The sequence below is a fragment of the Spinacia oleracea genome, chromosome 2 (genome assembly GCF_020520425.1).
Source record: "Spinacia oleracea cultivar Varoflay chromosome 2, BTI_SOV_V1, whole genome shotgun sequence".
Lineage (NCBI taxonomy): Eukaryota > Viridiplantae > Streptophyta > Magnoliopsida > Caryophyllales > Amaranthaceae > Spinacia > Spinacia oleracea.
In genome coordinates, this window is record NC_079488.1 from 105,869,346 (window position 1) to 105,892,403 (window position 23,058).

Genomic DNA, 23,058 nt, shown 5'->3' on the forward strand with positions numbered 1-23,058 from the left:
GTACTAATAAATTGAGGAAATAAATAAAAATCTTCCCTTAAAAATGACATAACATAAACAAATCTAATAATCTATCCAAATAAGGTGACCACATATATATTCCATAGTTTTATGTAGCATTAACAGGTGGAATGTATTGTTTTTGTCTTCCAGCAATTCCTTTTTTGGCTCCCTTCCAGCTTGGCAATACCCAACTCTCTCTCACTATCTGATTCTGACCCTTTCCTTTTTTATTTTATTTTTAAACCCACTAATTAACAGCTAATCTTCTATTAAATCGCGTTATTCTTAATACTTTTTTACAGACGTTTTATCCTTACTTTATTAGACTTTGCATGAAATCGAAGTTATACAAAGTGGGGAAATAGTGATCCAACAGTTAAATAAGTATTACGGAGTACACGATAGCTAATAAAAAATACTCCGTATAATCTAACAGTTAAATAAGTGTCAGTGTGTCACACGATAACTAATACAAAGTAGAGAGTCAATAACTAATGATTATACATCTAATTACGGAGTAATAATTACCAGTATTTATTAAAAAGAAAAAAAAGAAAAGAAAAAACTTTCTTCATTTTACAATTTCACCCACAATTTTGCTTCATCTTCACTGTTTCTCACTCATCCTTTCCTGGGTTATCCTCCATTGCAAATAAAGCTTCCACCTTTATTAGATCCCTATATTATTTATATTTTCCCATATTTACCCTCTAACATCCTTTGAATTTGCCGGCCATTGAAAAATAACTTGGGAATTTGCAAAATTAAATTTAATAAAGGGAATAAGGGATACCCTTTTGTTTTCCTTTTCACATTTGGGTTGTGCAATTTCTTGTTTTTAATGATATTTCAAAGTGGGGTTTTGTTTGAATCCTTCAAAATTACTCCTTATTCAAAGTTGTGAGCTTTTTGTTGGTTACTGGTAGCTTGCTTTAGGTCTACATTGGCCTATCTATGCTTATTGAGTTTGTTTTGGGTGTAAAGCAAACCCTTTCTTTGCTTCTCTGGATTCTTAAGGAAGAAGATCAAGGTGGTTAGGTTAGGATTTCTCCATTCCTGCTAAAAGGTAAAAATGCTTTCCTTCACTATTGTGTCTTATGTATACGCCAATTAGCGTAGTTGGTTAAGTCTTTGGGGACGATACTCAAGACCTTGGATCGAATCCGCTCTCTGTACACTGGCTAAGAATAAAACTACTGTTGATTATTATTATTATTATTATTATTATTTTTAGCTGTGTTATCTCTGTTTTCCTTCCATCCCTTTTGACCTTTTTATCTTTGACTTCATTCACAAGTGATGCTAATTTCTGCGTTTGATCTCTATTAGATTTGGAAATTTTCAGCTTAAAGTAATGTGAGTAATTTTCTGTGATGTTGGGGTAGTTTATGCTGCAATTACATCTTTGGAGATCCAAGTAATGGGTGAAATAGCTAGTTGAATTGTCACTTGTTTTTAATTCTGTAATGAAGAATGTGATCTCCATTAGTACTTATTGGCTTCTTGCAATTCCTGTTCCAAAATTCACAATTCCTGTACTAATTTCTAGTATCTTTGCTGCCCGTGTGTGGCGAAAGTGGCTGGGGATCATATGGGGGTTTTGTCCTTTTTTGTTGATGGACAATTGGAGATTATGGGGATATGAAATTTGAAGCATATTTTTTTATGGTTTAACAGGTGAAGATGTGTAGGTAGTGGAGCCTGTAGACTCAAATAAGGTGATCAATTTGGTTTTCGTATTGGCAGAAGATTAATAATGTCATCTAATGGCCCCTTGAGTGCTAAACTTACACAGAGAGTTCTGGGTATTAAGCTCTATGTTATAATTGGACTATGTGTTGGTTTGTTTATAGTTGTCATTCTTTGTATCTTATGTGTATGGGTCACATTCCGGAGGAAATCAAGAAGAAGGGTAGACAGGTTTCCCCTTTCTCAAATTCCGAATGTTCCAAAGGATATACGGGTTGATAGAATTGTGGCGTCGGGTCCTCATGAACATAATAGTAATAATCATCATCATCATCTATCCCTCAATGTACATGATAAATCAAGTGACAGAAATTCAGGAAAGATGTTTGCTCATTTGGGTAGGAGTAAATCCAGTGATGTTGAAACAATCAGTCAATGCAGTTCGATTCATCACCACGATAGGGCGTACAGCTCACATTCTGGGGACGATGGAAGTTTTGGCACAATTCCAAAGCATGTTTCATTACCTTATGGCCTTCCAACAGCTTCTCCTTTGGTTGGTTTGCCAGAGATATCACATCTTGGTTGGGGACACTGGTTTACTCTTAGGGATCTTGAAATGGCGACTCATCATTTCACTGCAAATAATATTATAGGCGAGGGTGGTTATGGTGTTGTCTATAAAGGGCTGTTAGTCAATGGAACTGAAGTAGCTGTTAAGAGACTTGTGAATAATTTGTAAGTATTTAGATTCAGAAGCTTATGAAGGCCTACTTATTCTGATGCTATTATTTTGATCTTAGTTTGCCATTGAATGTTTATTGACAGGGGCCAAGCTGAGAAAGAATTTAGGGTAGAAGTCGAAGCGATCGGTCATGTTCGACACAAGAACTTGGTTCGGCTTTTAGGCTATTGCATTGAAGGGGTTCATAGGTAATACATCATCTATCTTGATGTAGAACTATATATCTTTCATGATTTTGAATTTTGAGTTCCTTCATATATGTAATGCTGAAAATTTCTTACAAGTTATCTGCTACGAAGTAATTGATTTTGGGGTTTCAGGATGCTTGTTTATGAATACGTGAACAATGGCAACTTAGAACAATGGATTCATGGAGCTATGCGTCATCATGGTACCCTTACCTGGGAGGCTCGCATCAAGGTTCTTCTCGGGACCGCTAAGGCGTAAGTATTCAAATACAATTAGAATTCAGTATTATTTGCAAAAATAATATTATGAATAATATCAATCATTAGCCACTGTATCCTTGTGGTAGGAGGGGAAAATTAAAAGTAAGGAAGAAACAGAGAAGAATTGCAGTAATGAACAAGATTCATATTTGATGAACTGGTTTTGTAAGACTGTTGAGCAGATTTATACAAGTTAGTGTAATTTTGCAATGCTATAAAATTGTTTCTGTTGGTTGCAGGCTTGCCTATCTGCATGAATCAATAGAACCAAAAGTTGTTCATCGGGACATAAAATCAAGCAATATTCTAATCGATACTGATTTCAACGCCAAAGTTTCTGATTTCGGATTGGCAAAGCTCTTGGATTCTGGAGAAAGTCACATCACCACCAGAGTAATGGGGACTTTCGGGTTAGTTTCCTATCATGTTTAATCTTTTCTTTGTGCAGTTCTTCAATTTTCAGCAATTAAGACTCCATTTGTTTTGACAGAAAAACATTTTCTTTGTTTATTTTGCTAAGAGTGGAAAACACTTTTCCTTTTGTACAGAATTAATGCTACATTTTCCTCTCTACTCCCTTATATCTCTTTTTGTCTTCTCTCTTCCATCCTCTCCGTTCCACTTCCATTTCCTTTTTCTCAACTTCTCTTGTAAAGGAAAGAACAAAGGAAACTATTTTACTATTGTGTTTTCCCTTGAAAATTGTTGTGAATTTTTTTTTCCGTTGAAACAAATGGAGTCTAAATGGAAATTTTTGATGTTGCCGCTGACAATTTTACAAACTACAGGTATGTGGCACCAGAATATGCAAATAGCGGGTTGCTGAATGAGAAGAGTGACATTTATAGTTTTGGTGTTTTGCTGTTAGAAGCCATAACTGCACGGGACCCTGTAGATTATAGCCGACCTGCCAATGAGGTATCAGGAACTATACTTTCATGAATGTTCATTCCATTTGCAACATCACTCATCAGTCAATAATTTTTATTCTCTGCTGATTACCTTATTTTGTCATACTATTGTATATGGACCCCTTTCAAAATATTAGACTGTGATTCAGATGATAAATACAACCATATTGTGGACAGTTGATGATATAGATAATCATATTCTTGTGATAGGTCAATCTTGTAGAGTGGCTGAAAATCATGGTGGGGACTAGAAGGGCCGAGGAAGTTGTAGATCCAAACCTTGAAGTTAAACCTACAACTCGTGCTCTGAAACGTTCGCTTCTGGTAGCACTAAGGTGTATTGATCCTGACCCTGATAAAAGACCCAAAATGAGTCAGGTTGTAAGAATGTTGGAAGCTGATGAGGTTCCAAATCGCGAGGTACCCTTCTCTTGTTATCACAGAGTACATCTTTTAGATCATTGTTTTCTTATGATTGATATTCTTTTTCCCATATACCTTGAATTTTTGCTTTAGACTGCCCTTTTTAGTTTATTCTAACAAGTTGTCCTGCAAAGTTAGCTATGTTTTTCTACATTGTATGTCGAAATTACTCCCTGCTTTCTGTTCATATTGTCAAAAACTCCTTTTTTTCTTCTCTCATTACATTATCAAATTACAAAGTTTAAGGCACAACTGAAAAAACTGATGCTTATATATTACCTACTAAATTTTGCATCTAAAACCTATCTTTGTATGTTCTCATAGTTTGACCATACAAATGGGAGGAAGAGAATTGTTGACTAGCTTACATTGCATCTCTTAGAGAAGTGGCAAAAATACTGCATTCATAAATTTTCCTGCACCGATTGGAAGATTGTTCCAAAAGCTGTTCATGACAACGTGATGTCACTGACGTGTAGAATGCTGGTATAAATTATTCCTATGTTGACTAAAAAACCCCTAAGAAAACCAAATTTCTTCGATCAAGACACAATCTAATTTAGTGCTGATAAGAGTTTGCCAGATGCGTGATCCAACTTCTCGAGAGGTAGAAGTGGTTTCTTGACCTGAAAAGCTGGAAGCCGAGTTAGTTATTAGTTTGAGAAACAGCAAAATGCCCTCATGAAATAGAAAGCTAATGTTTTGCCTGCACATGCTGGCCCCCATGTTTTGGTTATTGGAGTTTAACAGGGAATTGCTTCTACTTATAGCTAATCAGAATTTTTGAGTTAGAAGCTGCTAGGGTGTGGTTTGTAGCTCGGTGAACTGCAGAACTGGTTATTCTCTAATTCCATTATTTTTGACACCTATCCTGAGTTTAATAGACAAAAAATAAACAAAGAAGAAAAGATAAGAGAGTAAATTCATGGATGCCATTTTTTCATCATTGCTAAAAAAATTTAGTGTGTAAAGCAGTTGCTTGGGACGGAGTGGAACATGAAGGCTGTTATTTATAGGGAATTAGTAAGCTCAACTCCGTACATGGCATTGGAAATAGCTGTTATATGTTCCTTTTTTTTTTTTTGTTAAAAGGTAAACATGTATTAACAAAGCATCCAAAACCAAACCCCATAGGTTAGCTACTTAGAACAAACCCTCTTGGAGGGACCCCTTTAAGTAGCTTGGGGAAAACAATCAGGCTAGAAAAAAGCGGCAAAAAAAACACCCTATCTTTACAATTTTTCGCACCACTCTCTATCTTCTGTATTTACTTTCCTACCTATGAGCTGAGTAGTCCTCTGTTTCACTATGTATTTTACGTTCTTTACAGTGTACTGAACACTAGGGATGGATCTTTCCCAGATCCCTGTATTCCTGGTCTTCCAAATCAGGTAACTAGTAGCAGCAACAGCAGCAAGTAGAACACCCTTCCTCCATTTCGTTCCTTTGTAAGTTGTAACCCTTCCTGATCCAAGTACACAAGGATGTGACTTCCACAGATTTTAATGGGACTCCAAGCCAAGCCGTAATCTCATTGAAGCATTGCTTAGCATAATCACAGAAACCGAACAAATGAGCCTGAGATTCAGACATCAGACCACATATAACACAGTTATCAGTTCCTGCCACCCCTATGTGTTTCAATCTACTCCTTGTCTGCACTCTGTTCTGCATTATAAGCCACATCAGAAATCTATGCTTAGGGAGGGTAGGTCTATTCCAAACTATGAAATACCATTGCTTGGTTTGCTGAGGACCTTGCACAGCTGCATAAACATTAGAGATATTTCTGTGAGATATTCCACATATCGCATCCTAAGTTTTGCTTCAACATCTGTTTCACTTTACAGATACATTTCACACCCCAACTTGCACTTGGTGGAGCTACCCTCTGGTTATATGTTCCTTTGGTTTGTGCTTTTCGTAGTCATTTTAGTAGCCCTGAGAAAATGGCTTTTGAATCTCGGATCTTGAATTTTAAGAGCCGCTGTTTAGTAAAAAAAAGGAAAAGGGAGGGATGAATGTATAGGACCAAAGGTTCAGGACTGATGTTTAACTTGTAGTAGATAGATAGGGCCTTGGTGTAATATTTTAGAGCCAGGGGCTTAAACATATCTGTCTTTCCCTCTAGAAGTCATTTATTTCCGTGACAAATTCACTTGCACGCAATCTTTACCTTATGAGAAGGTCTCCTAATAGCATATATGGAAATTATCCGACTTAAAACCTATGTTCTTTGCACTTTGCAGGACCGTAGAAATAGAAAGAGCCGTACAACGAGCATGGAGTTCGAGATCGCCAAGGAGATTGGTAGTTCAGTTGGTGATGAAAATAGTAGAGTGGAAGATATTGATAGCCTTCCAGCACCTGGTACAAAACAAGGATAGGCGTCGAATGTCGCAGCATGGTTTATCAAATATTGGCACAGAAAATATGGTGCAGTCACTGCTCGACCGTTGATGCCTCCAAAGTAAGACCTGTCAGGAGTCCATGAGAGCGTGAAATGTTTCTTCATTTGCCCGTCTTCGGTAATGGGGTTCGGAAGACAGGGAGCTGGGGAATGATTGGAAATGTTAAGACCAGAATAGCACCTATGTACAGATAACCAGATATGAATAGTGAATAATCTTGCTATCTTTTCTTTATTGCTAATTTTCATTCACGGTGAATTCTACCCGTTTTAGCTTGCTTTTTCTTTTAATCTTTTTCTTTTAAACAAATTTGTGTATTTATTAATTATCTGTATGTACGAAGTATTTGAAGATACTTTGAGATGAACCGGCATATAACTTCATGTGTTCTTGTAAAAGAGACATTCCTTGTCAAAGAATTTAGAGACATCGTATGGAAACATGAATATGAACACTTTTAGTTGTTGGTCTGATTTTTGTAATTCTAACATTTGTATCAATATCACACTGACTTTTGTTTGCGGTGTAGTAATTTCCTTGATTTTGTGTTTAAAAATCGAATATTTACCGTGGAATCCCATATTCATGGGAAAATCGTGAATAAGATCGATACTGAGACATACATCCTCCGTCTTTTAATACTCGTAACGTTTGTTAGTTTCACGCATGCCAATGCACAACTTTGATCATTTATATCTGAAATTCTCTTTATGCAAAAATTATAAAAAGTTATATTTTGAAAATACACATTAAGACGAATCTATCAAGATCCCACATGACTATGTTTTATCTTATATAAAAAACACTATAAATAGTCAAAATAGATTATATGAATAGTGGCGAAAAACAAAACGTTGCGAGTATTAAAAGACGGAGGAAGTATGAGTTGTAACTTGTAAGATTAATGAAAGTGACGACATTTTGTGTATGGTGATCGACCATTTACGTGATTGTTCTGTGCGGCATGAGATGGAAAGGAGACCTCAAAATTGACACCACTGTTATATTATACTCCCTCCGTCTCGGAATACTTGAAATCGTTTGACCGGTACGGAGTTTAATTCATTATAATTTCTTATTTAATTGAAAGGTAGTTACTAGTGGGGTATTTTTTTAATATAGATAGTGAGATGTGTGGGGTAATGGGGTACTTTTTAATGTTTATTTGGGGTAGTAGGGTTGTTGATGGGCCCTAGGTAAGGTGAGAAATAATAAAATACTAGATTAAATCTCGTGCACGCACGGATTTTGATAATTTTTTTCACAAAATATTTAACTAAATATCTCTCAAACTACTTCATAGTTATAACATTTTTAACATACTCGTTTAAATTTATTTTCTAATATGCATATTTAAATGCTAATATGATAATTTCACCAAAATATTGAGTGATATATTTCCATTATTAATATAGCAAATTGACTAAAATATCACCAATTTAGAATAATTATTATTACGCCGTATCTATTATTGCCATAATTTATAAACTAAATTTTGTTTGCATAGATAAATAGTTTATAAATAAGGTAGAGAATAAATATAAAATCAAACAGATAAACTTTTTTTGGGAAAGTGGTTTTGGCGGGAAAAAATTGAACCAGGAATTGACACGTGTCATTCCTGGTGTCTCTTTTAGTATATAGTAATAGATTATGTAAAGTTTCCAATTTTAGAAGCGTTTCAAGTAATCCGGGACGGCCCGATAAAAAAAGCGTTTCAAGTATTCCGGGACGAAGGAGTAAGGAACAACACTTCTCATGGGAAGGCTTTGTTAGGTTATGATACATATGACATTACATAGATCATGCGGAAACAACCATTAACCCAGGACAACATATTATTTACACATAATCATATAGCATAATTTAGATGCATACTCTTTGTTGCGTGCCCTCCCTAGCTGCGCCCGAACCGAACAAGAACAAGTCTTTTAGGACTCCAAGTGTCGTCCCTCCGTAGATAGTCCACAGCACGTCCGGATCCGCCTTAAGATTGACCAACTAGAATCGCCCTTAAGGTACTAGAAAATTTCGGCACTTTTTGAGCAAGATGTGTTTTAATTTTTTCTCAAAAAAACTCACTTTTGAATACTTTGAAACTTGTGTATAAATTATGACCCCTAGGCCTTTATTTATAGAGTTATGGAAAAGGAATCGTAATCCTAGTAGGATACGAATTAATTGAAATTAGAATCCTACATGAATTCTATTTAATTAATTTATCCAATTAGGAATAGAAATTTAATCATACACTGACTCTTGTAGATTCAGGAATCACGCATGAGCACAAACTCACACACACACACGGCAGCCACAAGGGCTGCCCATGCGCGTGCGAGCAGCAGCCCGCGCAGCACGGCCCACGCATCCGTGGCCCTTGGCGCGCGCTGGGCCTGCCTTGCGGTAGGCCTGGGCGCTGCCTTGGCTGGGCTTGTGGCGCGCATGCTTGCTGGGCGATGGCCCCGGCTTCGTGCTGGGCCTTCGTCCGGCAAGCCTCGTCCGATGCTAATTCGTACGATACGCTTCCGATTAAATTTCCATTTCCGGAATCTATTTCCGATACGAACAATATTTAATATTTCCGATTCCGGAATTAATTTCCGTTTCGAACAAATATTTAATATTTCCGTTTCCGGAATTATTTTCCGATTCCGGCAATATTTCCGATTCCGGCAATATTTCCGATTCCGGCAATATTTCCGATTCTGGTAATATTTCCATTTCCAATAATATTTTCCGATACGTACCATGTTTCCGTTTCCGGCAACATCTACGACTTGGATAATATTCATATTTCCGATACGATCCATATTTCCGTTTCCGGCAATATCATCGTTTCCGGAGTATTCATTTCTTGCCTGTGACGATCTTAGCTCCCACTGAAACCAAGATCCGTCGGTTCCGAATATTCATAGATGGAGTATTTAATGCCATTAAATACTTGATCCGTTTACGTACTATTTGTGTGACCCTACGGGTTCAGTCAAGAGTAAGCTGTGGATTAATATCATTAATTCCACTTGAACTGAAGCGGCCTCTAGCTAGGCATTCAGCTCACTTGATCTCACTGAATTATTAACTTGTTAATTAATACTGAACCGCATTTATTAGACTTAACATAGAATGCATACTTGGACCAAGGGCATTATTTCCTTCAGTCTCCCACTTGTCCTTAGGGACAAGTGTGCATTTCCTAATTCCTTTGTCGCTCGATGCTTGCTCTTGAACATAAGGTAAGAGTTGTCATCCTTATTATGTCCAGAGGTGTTCCTCGGTTTCAGAGTTCAACTGATCAAATAAACAGATAATCATAGCCTATGATTCATCCGAGCACGGCCATGCATTTCACAGTTTCTAGCTCTCCGAGTGGCCTTGTACAACTTTTAAGCATCTCATCCCGATTTATGGGAGGACAATCCCAATCTTGCGATCTTGAGATTAGACTTCGTTTGATAGGTGATTACCTGAGCGTTGCCTTTATAGCCTCCTTTTACGGTGCGACGGTTGGTCAACGTCAAAGCAACCAGTTCTCAAACAAGTAATCTCAAATCACTCAGGTATTGAGGATTTAGTGTCTAATAATTTAATGAAATTTACTTATGACAGACTTTCATCTCTTACAGTAAAGTTTCATAGGTCTTGTCCGATACTAGTCTTCCCAAAGTAAGTATCTATGCAAATGATTATGACATTGCCATGTCCACATAGTTCAAGAAACAGAACTACTAGTCATCTTGCACTCTAATCGTCTAACGTTTTCTATGCGTCCAATTTTATAGAAAACTCCGATTAGGGACCATTTTCAACCTTTGACATTCAAGTTCACTTGATAGACATTTCTTAGTCACAGGACTGGTCCTGACAGTCTATCTTGAATATATCGTCAAGTTGAAGGGACTCATCATTTAATAAACCATAAATTAAATGGAAAAATGAATTCCTTTCATTTATTGTGAATGATTAACCAATAATGTTTTACAAAGATTTAAACTCTAAAACTTTAAAACATTAAACAGAGACATCAAAGCCATTCTCCAATATGCTTGATTCCCATAGCTGCAGTGTGCGAGTTGTGCTTCGCTTGCGGCAGAGGTTTAGTTAATGGATCTGATATGTTGTCATCAGTTCCAATTTTGCTTATCTCGACTTCTTTTCTTTCAACGAACTCTCGTAGAAGGTGAAATCTACGAAGTACATGCTTGACTCTCTGGTGGTGTCTAGGCTCTTTTGCCTGTGCAATAGCTCCGTTATTATCACAATACAGGGCTATTGGTCCTTTAATGGAGGGGACTACACCAAGTTCTCCTATGAACTTCCTTAGCCATATAGCTTCCTTTGCTGCTTCATGTGCAGCAATGTACTCCGCTTCAGTTGTAGAATCCGCAATGGTGCTTTGCTTAGCACTTTTCCAGCTTACTGCTCCTCCGTTGAGGCAGACCCAGACTGTGATCTGAAATCATCTTTGTCGGTTTGGAAACTTGCGTTCGTATAGCCTTTAACAATTAATTCATCATCTCCACCATAGACCAGGAAGTCATCTTTGTGCCTTTTCAGGTACTTCAGAATGTTCTTGGCAGCAGTCCAATGCGCCTCTCCTGGGTCTGACTGGTATCTGCTCGTAGCACTGAGTGCGTACGCAACATCCGGGCGTGTACATATCATAGCATACATTATTGAACCAATCAATGATGCATATGGAATCCCATTCATTCGTCTACGCTCATCAAGTGTTTTTGGGCACTGAGTCTTGCTTAGAGTCATTCCATGAGACATGGGTAGGTAGCCTCGCTTGGAGTCCGCCATCTTGAACCTATCAAGTACCTTATTGATATAAGTGCTTTGACTAAGTCCAATCATCTTTTTAGATCTATCTCTGTAAATCTTGATGCCCAATATGTACTGTGCTTCTCCTAGATCCTTCATCGAAAAACATTTCCCAAGCCAAATCTTGACAGAGTTCAACATAGGAATGTCATTTCCGATAAGCAATATGTCGTCGACATATAATACTAGGAAAGCAATTTTGCTCCCACTGACCTTCTTGTATACACAAGATTCGTCCGCGTTCTTGATGAAACCAAAGTCACTGACTGCTTCATCAAAACGTATATTCCAGCTCCTGGATGCCTGCTTCAATCCGTAGATTGACTTCTTTAGCTTGCATACCTTTTTAGCATTCTTTGGATCCTCAAAACCTTCAGGCTGTGTCATAAACACAGTTTCTGTTAAAACGCCGTTTAAGAAAGCAGTTTTGACATCCATCTGCCATATTTCGTAATCGTAATATGCAGCGATTGCTAACATTATTCGAATAGACTTTAGCATTGCAACTGGTGAAAAGGTTTCATCGTAATCCACACCGTGGACTTGCCTGTAACCTTTTGCAACCAATCTAGCTTTGAAAACTTCAAGTTTCCCATCCTTGTCCTTTTTCAGTTTGAAAACCCATTTGCTTCCAATGGCTTGGTAGCCATCTGGCAAATCGACCAAATCCCATACTTGGTTTTCAGACATGGAGTCTAATTCAGATTGCATGGCTTCTTGCCATTGCTTGGAGCTAGGGCTCGTCATAGCTTGCTTGTAAGTCGTGTTAGGTTATGATACATATGACATTTACATAGATCATGCGGAAACAACCATTAACCCAGGAAACATATTATTTACACATAATCATATAGCATAATTAGATGCATACTCTTTGTTGCGTGCCCTCCCTAGCTGCGCCCGAACCGAACAAGAACAAGTCTTTTAGGACTCCAAGTGTCGTCCCTCCGTAGAAAGTCCACAGCACGTCCGGATCCGCCTTAAGATTGACCAACTAGAATCGCCCTTAAGGTACTCAGAAAATTCGGCACTTTTGGGGCAAGATGGGTGTTTGAATTTTCTCTCAAAAACTCACTTTTGAATACTTTGAAACTTGTGTATAAATTATGACCCCTAGGCCTTTATTTATAGAGTTATGGAAAAGGAATCGTAATCCTAGTAGGATGCGAATTAATTGGAATTAGAATTCTACATGAACTCTACTTAATCAATTTATCCAATAGGAATAGACATTTAATCATACACTGACTCTTGCAGATTCAGGAATCTCGCATGAGCTCAAACTCACACACACACGGCAGCCACAAGGGCTGCCCACGCATGCGAGCAGCAGCCCACGCAGCGCGGCCCACGCATGCGCGGCCTTGTGCGCGCTGGGCTGTGGCGTGCGTGCTTGCTGGGCGATGGCCTGGCTTCGTGCTGGGCCTTCGTCCGGCAGGCCTCGTCCGATGCTAATTCGTACGATACGTTTCCGATTAAATTTCCATTTCCGGAATCTATTTCCGATACGAACAATATTTAATATTTCCGATTCCGGAATTAATTTCCGTTTCGAACAAATATTTAATATTTCCGTTTCCGGAATTATTTTCCGATTCCGGTAATATTTCCGATTCTGACAATATTTCCGTTTCCGGTAATATTTCCGATTCTGGTAATATTTCCATTTCCAACAATATTTTCCGATACGTACCATGTTTCCGTTTCCGGCAACATCTACGACTTGGATAATATTCATATTTCCGATACGATCCATATTTCCGTTTCCGGCAATATCATCGTTTCCGGAGTATTCATTTCTTGCCTGTGACGATCTTAGCTCCCACTGAAACCAAGATCCGTCGGTTCCGAATATTCATAGATGGAGTATTTAATGCCATTAAATACTTGATCCGTTTACGTACTATTTGTGTGACCCTACGGGTTCAGTCAAGAGTAAGCTGTGGATTAATATCATTAATTCCACTTGAACTGAAGCGGCCTCTAGCTAGGCATTCAGCTCACTTGATCTCACTGAATTTATTAACTTGTTAATTAATACTGAACCGCATTTATTAGACTTAACATAGAATGCATACTTGGACCAAGGGCATTATTTCCTTCAGTCTCCCACTTGTCCTTAGGGACAAGTGTGCATTTCCTAATTCCTTTGTCGCTCGATGCTTGCTCTTGAACATAAGGTAAGAGTTGTCATCCTTATTATGTCCAGAGGTGTTCCTCGGTTTCAGAGTTCAACTGATCAAATAAACAGATAATCATAGCCTATGATTCATCCGAGCACGGCCATGCATTTCACAGTTTCTAGCTCTCCGAGTGGCCTTGTACAACTTTTAAGCATCTCATCCCGATTTATGGGAGGACAATCCCAATCTTGCGATCTTGAGATTAGACTTCGTTTGATAGGTGATTACCTGAGCGTTGCCTTTATAGCCTCCTTTTACGGTGCGACGGTTGGTCAACGTCAAAGCAACCAGTTCTCAAACAAGTAATCTCAAATCACTCAGGTATTGAGGATTTAGTGTCTAATAATTTAATGAAATTTACTTATGACAGACTTTCATCTCTTACAGTAAAGTTTCATAGGTCTTGTCCGATACTAGTCTTCCCAAAGTAAGTATCTATGCAAATGATTATGACATTGCCATGTCCACATAGTTCAAGAAACAGAACTACTAGTCATCTTGCATTCTAATCGTCTAACGTTTTCTATGCGTCCAATTTTATAGAAAACTCCGATTAGGGACCATTTTCAACCTTTGACATTCAAGTTCACTTGATAGACATTTCTTAGTCACAGGACTGGTCCTGACAGTCTATCTTGAATATATCGTCAAGTTGAAGGGACTCATCATTTAATAAACCACAAATTAAATGGAAAAATGAATTCCTTTCATTTATTGTGAATGATTAACCAATAATGTTTTACAAAGATTTAAACTCTAAAACTTTAAAACATTAAACAGAGACATCAAAGCCATTCTCCAATATGCTTGATTCCCATAGCTGCAGTGTGCGAGTTGTGCTTCGCTTGCGGCAGAGGTTTAGTTAATGGATCTGATATGTTGTCATCAGTTCCAATTTTGCTTATCTCGACTTCTTTTCTTTCAACGAACTCTCGTAGAAGGTGAAATCTACGAAGTACATGCTTGACTCTCTGGTGGTGTCTAGGCTCTTTTGCCTGTGCAATAGCTCCGTTATTATCACAATACAGGGCTATTGGTCCTTTAATGGAGGGGACTACACCAAGTTCTCCTATGAACTTCCTTAGCCATATAGCTTCCTTTGCTGCTTCATGTGCAGCAATGTACTCCGCTTCAGTTGTAGAATCCGCAATGGTGCTTTGCTTAGCACTTTTCCAGCTTACTGCTCCTCCGTTGAGGCAGAAGACAAACCCAGACTGTGATCTGAAATCATCTTTGTCGGTTTGGAAACTTGCGTCCGTATAGCCTTTAACAATTAATTCATCATCTCCACCATAGACCAGGAAGTCATCTTTGTGTCTTTTCAGGTACTTCAGAATATTCTTGGCAGCAGTCCAATGCGCCTCTCCTGGGTCTGACTGGTATCTGCTCGTAGCACTGAGTGCGTACGAAACATCCGGGCGTGTACATATCATAGCATACATTATTGAACCAATCAATGATGCATATGGAATCCCATTCATTCGTCTACGCTCATCAAGTGTTTTTGGGCACTGAGTCTTGCTTAGAGTCATTCCATGAGACATGGGTAGGTAGCCTCGCTTGGAGTCCGCCATCTTGAACCTATCAAGCACCTTATTGATATAAGTGCTTTGACTAAGTCCAATCATCTTTTTAGATCTATCTCTGTAAATCTTGATGCCCAATATGTACTGTGCTTCCCCTAGATCCTTCATCGAAAAACATTTCCCAAGCCAAATCTTGACAGAGTTCAACATAGGAATGTCATTTCCGATAAGCAATATGTCGTCGACATATAATACTAGGAAAGCAATTTTGCTCCCACTGACCTTCTTGTATACACAAGATTCGTCTGCGTTCTTGATGAAACCAAAGTCACTGACCGCTTCATCAAAACGTATATTCCAGCTCCTGGATGCCTGCTTCAATCCGTAGATTGACTTCTTTAGCTTGCATACCTTTTTAGCATTCTTTGGATCCTCAAAACCTTCAGGCTGTGTCATAAACACAGTTTCTGTTAAAACGCCGTTTAAGAAAGCAGTTTTGACATCCATCTGCCATATTTCGTAATCGTAATATGCAGCGATTGCTAACATTATTCGAATAGACTTTAGCATTGCAACTGGTGAAAAGGTTTCATCGTAATCCACACCGTGGACTTGCCTGTAACCTTTTGCAACTAATCTAGCTTTGAAAACTTCAAGTTTCCCATCCTTGTCCTTTTTCAGTTTGAAAACCCATTTGCTTCCAATGGCTTGGTAGCCATCTGGCAAATCGACCAAATCCCATACTTGGTTTTCAGACATGGAGTCTAATTCAGATTGCATGGCTTCTTGCCATTGCTTGGAGCTAGGGCTCGTCATAGCTTGCTTGTAAGTCGCAGGTTCATCACTTTCAAGTAATAGAACGTCATAGCTCTCGTTCGTCAAAATACCTAAGTACCTTTCCGGTTGAGATCTATATCTTTGCGATCTACGCGGGGTAACATTTCTAGATTGACCATGATTCTCACCAGATTCTTCTAAAGATCTCTGAGTTTCATCCTGAATGTCATCTTGAGCATTCTCTAGAGTTTGTTGTTCGACTCGAATTTCTTCGAGGTCTACTTTTCTCCCACTTGTCATTTTGGAAATGTGATCCTTCTCCAAAAAGACACCATCTCGAGCAACAAACACTTTGTTCTCAGATGTATTGTAGAAGTAATACCCCTTTGTTTCCTTTGGATAGCCCACAAGGATACATTTGTCAGATTTTGGATGAAGTTTGTCTGAAATTAATCGTTTGACGTAAACTTCACATCCCCAAATCTTAAGAAAAGACACATTTGGAGGCTTTCCAAACCATAATTCGTATGGAGTCTTTTCGACAGCTTTAGACGGAGCTCTATTTATAGTGAGTGCAGCTGTATTTAGTGCATGTCCCCAAAATTCTAATGGAAGTTCGGCCTGACCCATCATTGACCTGACCATGTCTAGCAAGGTTCTGTTCCTCCGTTCTGACACACCGTTCCATTGTGGTGTTCCAGGAGGAGTCAATTCTGATAGAATTCCACATTCTTTCAGATGGTCATCAAATTCATAGCTCAGATATTCACCGCCTCTATCAGACCGCAGTGCCTTGATCTTCTTGCCTAATTGATTCTCTACTTCACTCTGAAATTCCTTGAATTTGTCAAAGGATTCAGACTTATGCTTCATTAGGTAGACATAACCATACCTACTGAAGTCATCAGTGAAAGTGATAAAGTAGCTGAAACCACCTCTAGCATTTGTACTCATTGGTCCACATACATCTGTATGGATTAAACCCAATAGTTCATTTGCTCTTTCTCCGACTTTAGAGAAAGGTTGCTTTGTCATTTTGCCAAGTAAACATGATTCGCATTTACCATAATCCTCTAAGTCAAATGGTTCTAGAATTCCTTCCCTTTGAAGTCTTTCTAAGCGTTTCAAGTTTATATGGCCTAATCGACAATGCCACAGATAGGTGAGATCTGAATCATCCTTTTTGGCCTTTTTGGTATTTATGTTATATACTTGTTTGTCGTGATCTAATAAATAAAGTCCATTGACTAATCTAGCAGATCCATAAAACATCTCTTTAAAATAAAACGAACAACTATTGTCTTTTATTATAAAGGAAAATCCCTTAGCATCTAAGCAAGAAACTGAAATGATGTTTTTAGTAAGACTTGGAACATGGAAACATTCTTCCAGTTCCAAAACTAGCCCGGAGGGCAACGACAAATAGTAAGTTCCTACGGCTAATGCAGCAATCCGTGCTCCATTTCCCACTCGTAGGTCGACTTCACCCTTGCTTAACTTTCTACTTCTTCTTAGTCCCTGTGGATTGGAACATAAGTGTGAGCCACAACCTGTATCTAATACCCAAGAAGTTGAATTAGCAAGTATACAGTCTATAACGAAAATACCTGAAGATGGAACGACTGTTCCGTTCTTCTGATCTTCCTTTAGCTTTGGACATTCTCTTTTGTAATGGCCTATTCCATCACAATAAAGACAGCTTGGTGTGGACTTGTCCTGCTTTGATTTAGCATTGCCCTTGGACTTTCCACCTTTCTTGAATGGTCTCTTTCTAGCCTTGAGTAAATCTTTGGCTTCACAGTCCAGTACTATTTCAGCCTTTCTGACAAGGTGAATAAATTCTGCAACTGTTTCTTCTCTTGGTTCACTTAGGTATTGTTGCTTGAAGCGACCAAACCCACTGTGTAGTGAATTGAGCAAGACAGAGACTGCCATCCTTTCGCTTATTGGTGTTCCTAGTAGACTTAGGCGATCAAAATATGAACACATAAGATCCACATGGAACCTCAGTGGGACGCCTACCCTCTGTTTAGTGCGAAGGAGCTGAACATGTGTTTCTTGGACCTCCATCCTATAACACCTGTTGGGAGAACTAACCTTTAGCCCAGACATTGATTCAATCAACTCATGGACGTTCAGGTCCCTGTCCTCCGTACTTCCACGACAGATATCCCTCAGATTCTTGATGAGCGTAAAAGGTTCATAGGCTACAAACCTTCTAGCCCAATCATCAGGGATATTGTTCAGCATGAGACTCATAACCTTTTTGAGATCCGCATCCCAGGCGTAAAATCTCTCAGGGGTCATGTCTCTGGCATAGTAGCTTGGCATGGGATGTGATAGTACATACTCAAGTCCATTGAGTTTGACTATTTCAACTAGCTTAGCTTCCCATTCAAGAAAATTTGTCAGGTTCAGCTTGACCATAAGCTCAGAACCCATGATGATGTTTTGATTGTTGTTTGCCATATTAAAACTACAATTGAAAAGAATAAACAAATAAATAACCATTCACAGTTTCTCTTAATAAACTTAAATTCTAGCATTCATGCATAATTCAATGTTTATTAAGCATTTTATTCAAGTTATGTGTTCCGGCAGGTGTGAATAAAATGATTCCAAGATCCTAAAATCATTGAAGAACTAAGCACAGTTTGTCGACTTAATCCTAGAACATCTTAGGTAAGCAAAAGCCTTTTGCTAATAGTCTAGAAACTATTCTTGGTTGATAGGTACGTCTAAGAACTTATTAGGTAAACCTATCGAATTTGCCACGACATAAAAGGACTCCTTACTTATATCGTTGAGTTTCACCAAAACTAACATGTACTCACAATTATTTGTGTACCTTGCCCCTTTAGGACCAATAAGTAACACCTCGCTGAGCGAAAACTATTACTAGATTGATGTAAAGGATATCCAAGCAAGTGTATATTTTGGCATGGCACCTTTTAACTCAATTTTTAAGTTTGGAACTTAAGGCTCTTACTATGTTGGTTAGATTTTAAGTGAACTAAAATCCTTAATCATGCAACATAATCAAGCTTTTGATCTCATGCATTTTAAGACATATTTAAAGCACTAAATAACTTAAAACATGCATAAGATATTTGTGATCTAGTATGGCCCGACTTCATCTTGAAGCTTTGACTTCAAAGTCCGTCTTGAAAATCTCCGTGGGTGGCACCATTTTCTTCAAATAGGATAAGTTATAACTAATTACAACTATTTGATGGTACGCAGACCATATTTGAATTGAAAAACAACTTTGGTACTTTAGACCAATTACATTCAAATTAATGGTACGCAGACCATATTTTCTATCCTATTTGGGCCATACTAGTCACTTCATAACCTGCAAAACAGTACATATACAATATATACCATTCACCCATTCATTATCATGAATGGCCCACATAGCTGGTTAGTTAAACACATTATGCATCACGTAAACATTTGCAGCAATTAATCAAGGGCACCAATAATCTACCAATTATTCAGTCCTTATTAATTCTAATCGAGTTGTTTTAACCTTAAGGATTTGTAGACCTAATCAAGAGTTTATGACTAAAAAGTGCTCCCACTCAAACCAATAAATTCATATGCTTTACTAATTTTAAACATAAAATTGTATTTCTAGTCTAACCGGAAACATACAAATTTAATTAAAATTTAAAGCTCATATAAATTTATAATTGAATCCAAAATTTAATTTAATTTCAGTCGCATTTAAATTAATTCATGATTTTAATTTTAGTAAAATAATTAGAATAAATTCCATTTATTATAATTATAATATTCAAAATTAAAATCCAAGAAATTAATTCAAATTATTAATTTTAAAATTAATTAAAATTACGTGAACTGAAATTTTCAAATTAAACATTCAAAACGATCTAATCGAAACGCAAACACCCTACGCGTTGCACGCCCATGGGCTGTACGCACACAGCCATTGCTGGCCATGTGCGCGCAGCCCATGCGCTCGTTGCATAGCTGCTGCTGTCCCATACGCAAGCCTCCGCACAGCGCCCACCGCACGCGAGCTATCGCTCGCAGCGCGCGCGCGTTACCGCGCTCGCTGGTGCGCGAGATCGCTCGCTGGTGCGCGCGAGCCATCGCTCGCTGGGGCGCTGCATCGCTCGCTGGTGCGCGCGAGATCGCGCGCTGGTGCGCGCGAGCCATCGCTCGCTGGCGCGCGAGATCGCTCGCTGGTGCGCGCGAGTGATGCTGTGCGCAGCGCTCGTGGCACGCGAGCTTGCGCTCGCTGCGCACGAGGCTGCGCGCTGTTATGCGAGGCAGCGCGCGCTGTGGCGCAGCTCGCTTGCTGCCCACACGCGACTGCCTTGGCTCGCCCCTCGCCCATGCCCATCCGTTCATTGCTCGTGGCACACGACACAAGGCAGGGCTGCTGCCTTGTGCTCGTGCACTACGCCCTTGCTCATTGCATTCGTGCCGCACGGGCGACGAGCTCCCTTGCTCGTCGTCGCATGCCCGCATTATACAACACCCCTTAAGGGTAACACGAAGCGTCCATTGCTTCGTGCGTGCAAGTTATTTGAACGAATCGCATAAAAAATTTAAAATTTATATTTAAAATTAATGACAAATTAATAAATAATATTAATTTCATAATTTTAGGGCGAAAAATCGAAAATTTATTATCCAATTGATTTCCGATTGATATGGATTCAAGTCTAGGTCATAAAAATTTAAAATTTATCGTAAATTTACAATTTTTATGGTGGTTTTTAATCATAGGTTTCTAATTAAATTACAATTAATTATGAAAATCAAATTAATTCTAAATTATTCTAATTTTCAACAAATTAATCATAATTACAAATTAGATTGCATAATTAACAAGACTAGGCATTCAAACTTGTTAAACATATGCAGTAGGTCAATCAAAAATTCAAGATTTATCAACAAGAATCGCAAATATTTAATTTTAACATCTTAAATTTACGAAATTTTGCATCCGAAAAACTAAAACCTTCGAAAAGTCATAGTTAGGCTTCGAATTTGAGAATTCTGGGTTCGGCAGAAAAATACTATTTTTGTCAAAATTTTAGAATGCCTTTTACATGCGGAATTGACACAAAAATCACTCAATTCGGATGAGTAATGAAGAAACTGCCGAAAAACTGCGTACATATAATTAAATAAACGCAATTTGCAATTAATTAACAATTACGAAAATTAATCACCCCTTTTAATTCTTGCAAATTTGTAATATTTAACCATGTTCATGCAATTTAGATTATGAAAATAATAAGGGGCTCGTGATACCACTGTTAGGTTATGATACATATGACATTTACATAGATCATGCGGAAACAACCATTAACCCAGGAAACATATTATTTACACATAATCATATAGCATAATTAGATGCATACTCTTTGTTGCGTGCCCTCCCTAGCTGCGCCCGAACCGAACAAGAACAAGTCTTTTAGGACTCCAAGTGTCGTCCCTCCGTAGAAAGTCCACAGCACGTCCGGATCCGCCTTAAGATTGACCAACTAGAATCGCCCTTAAGGTACTCAGAAAATTCGGCACTTTTGGGGCAAGATGGGTGTTTGAATTTTCTCTCAAAAACTCACTTTTGAATACTTTGAAACTTGTGTATAAATTATGACCCCTAGGCCTTTATTTATAGAGTTATGGAAAAGGAATCGTAATCCTAGTAGGATGCGAATTAATTGGAATTAGAATTCTACATGAACTCTACTTAATCAATTTATCCAATAGGAATAGACATTTAATCATACACTGACTCTTGCAGATTCAGGAATCTCGCATGAGCTCAAACTCACACACACACGGCAGCCACAAGGGCTGCCCACGCATGCGAGCAGCAGCCCACGCAGCGCGGCCCACGCATGCGCGGCCTTGTGCGCGCTGGGCTGTGGCGTGCGTGCTTGCTGGGCGATGGCCTGGCTTCGTGCTGGGCCTTCGTCCGGCAGGCCTCGTCCGATGCTAATTCGTACGATACGTTTCCGATTAAATTTCCATTTCCGGAATCTATTTCCGATACGAACAATATTTAATATTTCCGATTCCGGAATTAATTTCCGTTTCGAACAAATATTTAATATTTCCGTTTCCGGAATTATTTTCCGATTCCGGTAATATTTCCGATTCTGACAATATTTCCGTTTCCGGTAATATTTCCGATTCTGGTAATATTTCCATTTCCAACAATATTTTCCGATACGTACCATGTTTCCGTTTCCGGCAACATCTACGACTTGGATAATATTCATATTTCCGATACGATCCATATTTCCGTTTCCGGCAATATCATCGTTTCCGGAGTATTCATTTCTTGCCTGTGACGATCTTAGCTCCCACTGAAACCAAGATCCGTCGGTTCCGAATATTCATAGATGGAGTATTTAATGCCATTAAATACTTGATCCGTTTACGTACTATTTGTGTGACCCTACGGGTTCAGTCAAGAGTAAGCTGTGGATTAATATCATTAATTCCACTTGAACTGAAGCGGCCTCTAGCTAGGCATTCAGCTCACTTGATCTCACTGAATTTATTAACTTGTTAATTAATACTGAACCGCATTTATTAGACTTAACATAGAATGCATACTTGGACCAAGGGCATTATTTCCTTCAAGTCGCAGGTTCATCACTTTCAAGTAATAGAACGTCATAGCTCTCGTTCGTCAAAATACCTAAGTACCTTTCCGGTTGAGATCTATATCTTTGCGATCTACGCGGGGTAACATTTCTAGATTGACCATGATTCTCACCAGATTCTTCTAAAGATCTCTGAGTTTCATCCTGAATGTCATCTTGAGCATTCTCTAGAGTTTGTTGTTCGACTCGAATTTCTTCGAGGTCTACTTTTCTCCCACTTGTCATTTTGGAAATGTGATTCTTCTCCAAAAAGACACCATCTCGAGCAACAAACACTTTGTTCTCAGATGTATTGTAGAAGTAATACCCCTTTGTTTCCTTTGGATAGCCCACAAGGATACATTTGTCAGATTTTGGATGAAGTTTGTCTGAAATTAATCGTTTGACGTATACTTCACATCCCCAAATCTTAAGAAAAGACACATTTGGAGGCTTTCCAAACCATAATTCGTATGGAG

The 23,058-nt window shown here is 38.5% G+C and overlaps 1 protein-coding gene across 1 annotated transcript; it reads left to right on the forward strand.

Moving 5' to 3' along the window:
• Positions 1-571: 571 nt before the first annotated feature.
• On the forward strand, positions 572-7,104 carry LOC110785412 (probable receptor-like protein kinase At2g42960). The gene is made up of 8 exons (XM_021989853.2): positions 572-1,069; positions 1,681-2,430; positions 2,521-2,625; positions 2,758-2,880; positions 3,126-3,296; positions 3,675-3,804; positions 4,008-4,217; positions 6,470-7,104. The coding sequence occupies exons 2-8, from the start codon at positions 1,760-1,762 to the stop codon at positions 6,605-6,607; spliced, it is 1,548 nt and encodes a 515-aa protein (XP_021845545.2). The 5' UTR covers positions 572-1,069; positions 1,681-1,759; the 3' UTR covers positions 6,608-7,104.
• Positions 7,105-23,058: the final 15,954 nt, after the last annotated feature.

What these genes read in the sequence shown, in the direction of transcription:
- LOC110785412 (XM_021989853.2), top strand. Translation starts at nt 1,760, where the DNA reads ATGTCATCTAATGGCCCCTTGAGTGCTAAACTTACACAGAGAGTTCTG. An exon ending in AAGAGACTTGTGAATAATTT is followed by an intron (nt 2,431 to 2,520) that starts GTAAGTATTTAG and finishes GTTTATTGACAG; the next exon opens with GGGCCAAGCTGAGAAAGAAT. An exon ending in ATAGCCGACCTGCCAATGAG is followed by an intron (nt 3,805 to 4,007) that starts GTATCAGGAACT and finishes TTCTTGTGATAG; the next exon opens with GTCAATCTTGTAGAGTGGCT.